The sequence below is a fragment of the Solanum verrucosum genome, unplaced genomic scaffold (assembly GCF_900185275.1).
Source record: "Solanum verrucosum unplaced genomic scaffold, falcon-dt-bn FXZP01000022.1, whole genome shotgun sequence".
Classification (NCBI taxonomy): domain Eukaryota; kingdom Viridiplantae; phylum Streptophyta; class Magnoliopsida; order Solanales; family Solanaceae; genus Solanum; species Solanum verrucosum.
Genome location: NW_026020086.1, coordinates 4,468,579 through 4,477,793, shown reverse-complemented (window position 1 = coordinate 4,477,793; position 9,215 = coordinate 4,468,579). Strand labels below are relative to the sequence as shown.

General features: G+C 29.4%; 2 protein-coding genes and 1 non-coding gene across 3 annotated transcripts in view; 1 reads left to right on the top strand and 2 right to left on the bottom strand.

Moving 5' to 3' along the window:
* Nucleotides 1-651: 651 nt before the first annotated feature.
* The window catches only part of LOC125824317 (norbelladine synthase-like), a 127,942-nt gene continuing 119,378 nt past the window's right edge, over nt 652-9,215 (bottom strand). Inside the window, exons 2-3 of the mRNA XM_049503665.1 lie at nt 1,612-1,789; nt 652-1,103 (exon numbers count right to left, since the gene is read on the bottom strand). Of these exons, the coding sequence (XP_049359622.1) occupies nt 826-1,103; nt 1,612-1,783 (450 nt within the window). The 5' untranslated portion in view covers nt 1,784-1,789 and the 3' untranslated portion in view covers nt 652-825. The remainder of the gene's footprint in view (nt 1,104-1,611; nt 1,790-9,215) is intronic.
* On the top strand, nt 6,364-7,953 carry LOC125824315 (norbelladine synthase-like). The gene is made up of 2 exons (XM_049503664.1): nt 6,364-6,784; nt 7,481-7,953. Exons 1-2 carry the CDS (start codon nt 6,601-6,603, stop codon nt 7,768-7,770), a joined length of 474 nt encoding a protein of 157 aa, XP_049359621.1. The 5' UTR covers nt 6,364-6,600; the 3' UTR covers nt 7,771-7,953.
* LOC125824738 (U6 spliceosomal RNA) lies at nt 8,148-8,250 on the bottom strand. The gene has a single exon (XR_007442806.1). It is a non-coding gene; the product is annotated as a U6 spliceosomal RNA (small nuclear RNA).

Here is a 9,215-nt window from a genome sequence, read left to right as displayed (position 1 = left end):
TGTGAAGTCGATGTGGGAAATTAGCTTGCTCGTTGGGTATATTCAAACAACGGACCTGGACTCCTTTTATTTCTTGTTTTAGTCCCATCTAAATGAAGCCCAATTTTGTTAATACATAGAAATATATTTAATATTGTGCTTTGAGATTAGTATAATGAAAGGAAGCTAGTTGAATACCTTTCATTGAAACATTACATAGTGAACTTACAGATATATGCTAATTATATAGGTTAAAAATTACTTTTCAATGCATATATAATAGATTTTGAACAACTTTAGCGAAATTTTGGGCTTTGCCACTGGCTTAGCGATCAATGAAATGGATTGAAAATCATAAGGTCTTAGATTTAAAACACAACAATAGCAAAAAAATATTAGGTAATTCCTTCTCATCCGTTCAAGCTTGATGAACAGATTAACCCAATACTTGTGTTGATTGGAGATAGTTAGTGCTCTATAGAATAAGTCGAGGTACGTGCAAGTGAAACTACACGTATAAAGGACAAGTCCGTAACAAACTTTGATCTTATAAATTTCTATTTCATTTTATTAGTCGGGATGATTCATCTATATATTAACACAAATTATATTAATGCCCAAATTCAAATCCAACACACTTATTTGACATTCCTTTCAAGATTATATAAGCAATAAACAATGACCTTATCTTACTTTATTCATGACAAAAAATAATAACATCCAATAGTAAGTCCATCATAATACAATACATTAATACAAGAAAGAGAAATAACAACAAGAAGAAATTAGTAAAATGGAAAACAACATAAACTATGAAAAAATCCAATAATAATAATAATAAAAATATTATTTCTCAAGATAATCAGCAGAAGCTTTCATGATGGCAAGAAAAGCTTGGAGGTTGGGAATAGTAAGATGAATATTTTCAACATCTTTAGTCTCAAAATCAATTGTAAGTTTGATGAAAGATGAATTTTCATCCTTCTCAATGACTTCAAATTTGATTCCATAGAAAGTGAATCCAAGATCAAGATATCCACCTTCAACAATCTCTACTCCCTTCACTCTTTTTTCATCATCCATTAACACAAACTTCTCTTTATATGGAGGATTTCCAGGTAAACCTAATACATTTTGTCCAAAAAATAAAGTTATAGCTAATCCAAGTTATTGTAATCAGTCGTAGTTAGACTTGACATAAAATTTGGAAAAGAAAAAAAGATTTTTAAAAGTTATGGCCTTAAATATTTCATAACATCGGTGTGGATACAAATTTTTTGAAACATGTGTTCTTCAACATGCATGTCGTAGTATCTGTGTGGCTATAAAGACTTCTCATTAAGGAAATAAATTGAAATATGTCACTTCTTTTTTACGAGGACTGAAAAGAAAATATTATCGAACAAAATAGAATGAAGGAGGTATAAGATTGTTGCGTAATAAGTAGAATTAATTGATTGGATGTAAACACCAACTACAAGTAAGTAATCACTATGGACGACGTCACCTATAAAAGAAGAGGAAAAAGGAAGAGATAATTGTGTGTATGAAAGATACGTATCTTATATTTATTGATTTGATGTAAATTCGGTAGATAAATTTTATGAGGTTTGAAGTAGATTAGTAACTTACTAACTTGCACAAGTGTACCAGCTCCTCCATTGCCTTCAATCAACTCAACTTTTTCAACAATGTGTGGGAGTTTTTCAACAACAAATTTTGGAAATTCATTAGAGCCATAGAGATTCCAAACTTCACTTGCTGCTGCATTTATTTGTACTTGCTCTGTAAATTTCCCCAACATGTTTTTTTATAGTAGTTGCTATGAGACACACACACACATATTATATATATAAAATACTAGATACAAAGTGGGGTCCAACAAACCATACTTAAATGGCCTTATGTATTAATTTTCTATTTCAATTTATGAGACACGTTTTTCTTTTTAGTCCGTTCAAAAAAAGACACATTTTCTTATAATTTGACGGATGCTCATGTTGCCTATGTTGAGTCTCATTTATTTGATAAAGCATCTTTTATTGATGTGAGACCAAATTATCAGCGAAAAAATATAGGAAAAACACCATTAGAGTGTAGACATTGAATTTCCAAAAATACTCTTGTTATAAAATTTAAACATTTAAAAATACTCTCGACATGAAATAGACATGTCGACGAAGAGAAATCTGCTTCTAAGCCTCTTATTAATATTTGATGATATATAAGTTGATAAAGATAAATTTCAACCACAAGTGCATAATCATAATTGGCCGGCCTTCATATTTTAATTGGTTGACGTGACTTCCTTGTATGCCAGGGCATTTGTATGGGGACATCTATTTTGCTAAAATTGGATATTTTTTTAGTTGTTTAAATTTTATCCCCATTTATTATTTTACGTAAAAATGGACAATTTACGTAAAATAGCATATTTTTACTAATTTATGTATAAATGGCATAATTTTGACTAGTTTTATCTTCTTTCTCATGTTATGTAAGGCGGGGAATAATTTGAATACAAAACGTTCACAAAGTTTTACCGAATTGATAAATTATATTGTGTTTGTGAGTTATAATGGTTACACGAGTATACTTTGATACAAATTGTATACACATGGCAAAAATTGTTGTTTTATTCAATTGTTCACAAATTTTGCCACATTGACAAGATTTTGTGTTATTTTTATTCTACTTATCTTGTTAATAAATTGATATTATGAGCCACTAGGCATAAATTAGATTGCTAAAGAGGAAAAAAAAATCAAAGATCAACCGATTATATAGTCTATTCTAAGTGGTGTAAGAAACTTATACAATGATCTTTCATTGAATTTAAAATATTATTACAAGTGATCTAATTATATAAATATTTATTTTATATCGTTAGTACGTAAAACTTAAACTCATCGAAAAAGACTAAGCTCGTCTAGAAGGAGAATCAGTTGGAGCGACATTGACTTTGAAAGCCCAATTATACAGCCCATCCTAAGTGGCCCATTAATACAAATTAAGTCACAACCCATTTTTATAGGTGACAAAAATATTTTTGAAAAATTACGAGGAATTGACAGTATTAGCCTAAAAGAAATAAAACCAACTTTTTATAGTTTTTTTTCTTTTTATCATGTGCAACCAACCCGCATTAATTAAGGAGATGTGGGATTATTTTTTCTTCCTTGTTTTTAACTCCTATAATTAAGGAAGTTAGCTTTGCAATATCTTTAAATTCTTAAACTCAACTTTATTTAACCATCTATTTAAAAAAATTGTAACGCAATTTACAGAAACACAAAGATATATTTGATTGTAATTTTATGATGATCCTTTTTTTACCAATCAACAATAATTAGTTTATTAGAAAACCGATTGCCTACTTTTAAGAAGTGATATATATATATATATTAATTAACCCATTAAAAAAAGGTTACACCAACTTTTAAGGAATGAATTTTTTAAAATTCTTTAAATAACTTATTAAAAGATTGTGACTACTTTTAAGGTAAGAAAATGTATTATTAATGCTCTAACGTGTATTAATTATCACATAATCGACAATAACTAATCAAATAATATTAAATGACATTTTATTAGAAACTATAATTTAATACATATGCATAAATTATACAATAATTAAAGTTGCAATTACATAATGTATACATAAAAAAAAAATATGTATACACAAAAAAAATATTCATAAAATAGACGTGTAAATTTTATTGATGTATACAGTAATTGTAGCATGTGTACATAAACTTTATATTGTATACATAAGAATATTACCATCAATTATACGTATTACTATAATGAATACAAGAATGAGATTAATATGATACATATATAAATTTTATTCATTAATTGTACATGTGATTTTGTTTATGTATACGGTAATTACACTATGTATAAATTAGTTCGTATCCATCGTGTATTCAGTGATTTGTATTCACATAATAAACTTGTATACTTTAATTTAAATTGAGATTGGAATTCATTGGTATACATTGGGTTGTATTCATCAAAATCAACATTCTGATTTTTTACGAAGATCTTTCTTACCCATGAAATTGAGAACAAAAAATTCAAAAAACTATTACCTGAATTTTCGCCAAAACAAGTTTTAAAAACTTTAGTTCCACAAATCACAAATTTTCAAAATTAATGGGGAAAGAAATGCTACATAATTATATATTAAAAGAAATTATTGGAAGAATCAATCAATAAACATACAGTTATATTTGATTTGCATAGACAGAGTAAATTAAGGAGAATACGAGAAAATTTAGAAGAGAAGCAAATATACATATGAAAAGGATTTTAGAAAGAAAGCAAAAGAAGGTTGAATAACCTAAATTTTCGCAAAAACAAAATTGAAAAAACTTCAATTCTACAAATCATGAAATTCAACAATTAATTTGACAAGAACAAGATTATATATAAAGATGATTTTTAGAAGTATCCATGAAAAAACATATTGTTATATCTGATTTTCATAAACAGATTGAATTAAGGAGAAGAATTGAAATTGGGGAGAGAATTACATATGAAAAGAATTCTAGAAAGAGAAAAAGGAGACAAAAAAGAGAAGAAATCTATTTTAAAAGTGTTGACAAAATAAAAAAATGTAATGACCCGAAAGATTGTTTTTGAGAATTTTCATAAAATTAGCGTTTTATCCCTCTTGATAGTTGCCCCGAGTAAAATTTGATTAATCGGTGAAGTTGATTTGAAAATTTTAAATTATTCGATAACTGCGGTTATTTAATTGATGGGTTTATATTAAATAAATTATTTATTTATTTGGTGGTTAATGGGTCAATGTCATAATTTAATACCCTATACTATTTAACCCATGATAAAATAAGTTAGTAGGGTTTAACATAATCATCATAGTAGTAGATTTGGACCGACACATTTGGGGAAGGTTCATTTGTATTTTCTTTTATTTTGGATGGTGACAGTCACATTTGTGGCTGGGAATAAATAAAGGGTCCACAGGACCACAATTCTTATAAATAAAAAAAATAAAAAATAAAAAAAATAATATTAGCCACAATTTGAGAAAGAGAAAAAGAGAGGTAGAAACTCACCTATGCGGAGGAAAGCAAAACTGAGAAGTTTGTGAAGAACTTATGCGACTTCAACAAGGGAAACAACGAGTATTAGGTAAGAACAAAATCTATCAAATTAATTTTCTATCCTTGTACAAATATATACTAGATATGTATATATATAGTTGACCAAATTGTAATATGTTAATTGGTTTTGGGGTTGTGGAGAAGCCATTAAATATCAATTATCTCAATCTGTACCCATTTTATTTATTAAATAATGTTGGATGAAGAAATTGGAGTGCACGCCGATGCACTGTAGCATGCTGGCCAATGATTGCCATTATGAATACATTGTGATAAATTAAATAAATTAATGATGGGGTTTAGATTTTTGTTAAGTTTTCAATAGTTAAGAATGCTGATTACGTCTCTAAATTTGGTCACCATCTTATGATTCAAGTTTGCATATTAATATACATAATTGAATAATAGATATATTATATTATATGAATACCATTAGATTATGGTATTGGAGGAGTTAGGACTTAATCCTAGGCTTGAAATTTGGAAAAAAACATGAGAGTGGACATGTTAATTGGCACCAAGATTAAGAACTTGATTATAAATTGAGTGAGTTTTTGGGTCTAGGCTAGACCTATAATAATATGAGTGTTGTTAGTTTCGAAATCTTATTGTGATTTTAATATGAATAGTTTGCTTTGAGCTGGAAGTCCAACGAAAAGGGAAGAATCAAGTCTCGCAGTGATTGTTCGACTATTTGAGGCAAGTGAATTTCTAAATCCTTGTTAAGTGTATGGAGTTCGTGTATTTCTTTGTGATATGTGTTTGAGGGTAATGAGACTTGATGATGGGTTGACTTGTACATATTAATTGTTTTCTAATGATGAAAAAGGGGTAATAAAATACAATGTGTTTAATTGTTGATGTGTGATGTTTAAGACTGGATTGAAAGGCTTGTTGAATCATTGTTGATGTTGTATCACGGTTGTATTGTTGTGAATTGTGTATTGTTATGAAAATGGTCATGTCCTCATTATTTGTGTGAACATGTCATTTGCATTGGTTCTGAGACATGGTTGTGATAAGTGTTATGTGATAAGAGGATGTACCATTTCGAGGGACGTATCGCGCGCCGCGATGGAAACTATATTTCAAGGGAGATATATCACTTTACGTGATTATACATTATAATAAATGTATAGATCACCCTAGTCAAAGATCAGTTGGAGCAACATTGACTTAGGAATACCAATTATATATAATCTATTCTTAATAGCACATGATTAATAAAAAATTAAAGGGTATTTTATGTTATAATATATATTTTCCAGCAGCCAAGATGGAAGTCTTTTGAGTCCAAATTCAAACTTGGCAATTGTAGCCATTTACACATTTTTGTAAATTTAACATGTTGTACTACTATAAATACCACTAGAAAAAATTAAAACATAACATAAAACAGGTTCATAATAACATTCTTTCAAGAATCATTGTTTACTAAAAAATTTGCGTGTACTCTGTTAGTATCAATCACCACCTTTAGGACGATATGAAGGGGACAATTTCAGATGAGATAGAAGTGAATGTGCCTGCAAATGTAGCATGGGAGCTCTATGGAACATTACATTTGTCTAGATTCATTGTGCAAGAGTTGCCTACTCTTCTTAATAAAGTTGATGTGATTGAAGGTGATGGTAGTACTGGAACTGTCCTCAAAATCACTTTTCCTGAAGGTACGCAAAATCAATCTAATCATCTTAGATACGATGTTCATCGAGGGAATGATATCTTATGTCCACTTACAATCTGAATAGAAAATATATGATTCAATGAAGATCTTGTGTTTTCATTTAAAGATCCCATGTGTTATTTTTTCCTCTTATGTAGAATAAAGGTCATATAGCTTAAATCACACTCGTAAGGAGCTACAAAATCAAATCTCTCGTGTTTATATATTGGAGCTAGAAACTTTGCTAGAAACAAGCAAGATGAGATCGCTCTGCTTCCTAGACAAGACTTGTTTCATATGAGCCAAGTGTAGTATGTTATAATAGTAGGTATACTCCCTTTCGTGATTGTTGGATCATTCTAGTGCTTCGGGTTATACGATCCCCCATCAAAAAACATCCAACATAAAATTGTATAAGACTTTAGTGATTAACTCAGCGTGTGAGATGTAGTATGGTAACAAAGGGGAATCATTTACTTCATTAAATGAACAACAACAAAATCAACAGTCAGTGTAATCCCACAAGTAAAGTCTGTGTAGGCTAGAGTATGCACATATCTTACCCATAGATAGTCTGTTTTTACAAGACCTTCGACTCAAGAAAAGAATAAACACTAACATTTATAAAAACATTAGTAACACCATCAAGAAACTTAATTAAATGATTATTAATTATGTTTTTTGTTTGTTGTTAAAATAGGTACACCAGGAATACCTTATTTCAAGGAGAGATTCAACATAGTAGACAATGAAAAAAGATACAAGCAATCTCAAGTGATTGAAGGTGGATATGTTGATCTTGGCTTTACTTTTTATGGAATTAGATTTGAAGTGAATGAGAAAGATGAAAATTCATGCATCACAAAATTTACAGTAAATTATGAAGTTGAAGATGTGAAACTTGCAAGTCATGCATTCACTATGTTTGAGCCATTGCAAACTGTCATCAGAGCAGCCAAGACTTATTTAACAAACAAGACACATATATGATTGAGTCTCTTATCAAGCTAAGTCATATCATCTAATTCATTAAGATGACCAAATTTCTATTTTTATTTCTATCAAATTCAACTTTACTTATAATATTACACTGAGTATGTTGTTGTTGTAGTATCATATCGAACAACATTTCACACATAATAATTAATTATGTGATGCAAAAATAATAATATGCAAAATCTAATATTTTTCATTGTGCATTAGTTTATCAACATCCAATATATTTAATTAAACTTTGAGTATTTCGGGCCTTAGCTCTGAAGATGAATTCCCAATTAATCGATTATTGTCCGATTAGGAGAAAGGTTTGAAATAGCGCAAAAGAATTGTCAAATGTTTGAAGAAATTTCAGACCAAAATTGGACAAAAAAAATTTAGACCATTTCTCGATTTGTGCGTGTCATCCTTGCGCAGGGGCCATGCTAATCTTCTCTGTATCGTTCCAATTTTATCGGATGTCCCCGAAGGGACAAGCATGCATGTTAATATTCCGCCATATAAACTAGACAAAGAAGCTTTATGCAATCGATGAGGGAGAATTTGCTTGTTGGGTTTCTTTTGCGGGCCTGGGCCTGGATCTTCCATCTGAATGGGCCGGCCTTCTTTCTTATTTCTCTTGCTTCATGGACATCGATGGGGAAACAGTTCAACACCGAAAACCCAAATCGGAATAATATTTATTGATTTATCGGTAATAAGTTATTGGTTTAACTGTTTTAATAATGACATAGGTACTTTTATTTTATTGGGGTATCGGTTCTACGGTTTGGATTCTTTCTTTATGTATCAATCGATAATTGATAGTAAATTAGTAAGTTATAGTTATACCCTTCGATATATAAAGTTCTTTTCTAGGGTGTAGTTTCATACTTTTACTTCTTATTATCTCAAAAGTAATTCTATAAGGTGTTGATGTCATCTTTTGAGTAAGATGCAATCTACAAAGTACAAACTCATAAGATGAATGGTTCATTTGAATTGTCATTTTGTTTCTAAGTAATTTTCATTGAAGAATTTTTTTCATGTGAAATCTTAATGATTAAGCTGATAACCAAATTAATATTGATTAATAACAGATAAATCAATATTTAACAATTTAATAATCGATTTTATATGATAAACATCTATGTTTAATTTTATTCGTTTAAAAAAGAATAATATATTTCTAGGCAAAACTCTTCTATTTTAAATTTCATATTTTGTCTTTAATGTCATGTATTTATGGTCATAAAAATGACACATTCCATCTTCAAAGGCTCGAACCCAATTTTTTTAATTTAAAGTGCAGAAATCTTATTCATCCCATCACAACTCTCGGTAGTCACTGCTAGTGCATATTGTTAAAACTCTTTTTTTTTTCCATATGGTGTATGACTATATTGCTCGGACTCTTTAAGAACATCGATACGAGCGTGTTAGTTTCTCCAAGATTAGTG

Bases quoted from the DNA above. Each gene is read 5' to 3' on its own strand.
- LOC125824315 (XM_049503664.1), top strand. From the start codon at position 6,601: ATGAAGGGGACAATTTCAGATGAGATAGAAGTGAATGTGCCTGCAAAT. The intron at 6,785-7,480 runs GTACGCAAAATC...TTGTTAAAATAG, and splicing joins CAAAATCACTTTTCCTGAAG to GTACACCAGGAATACCTTAT.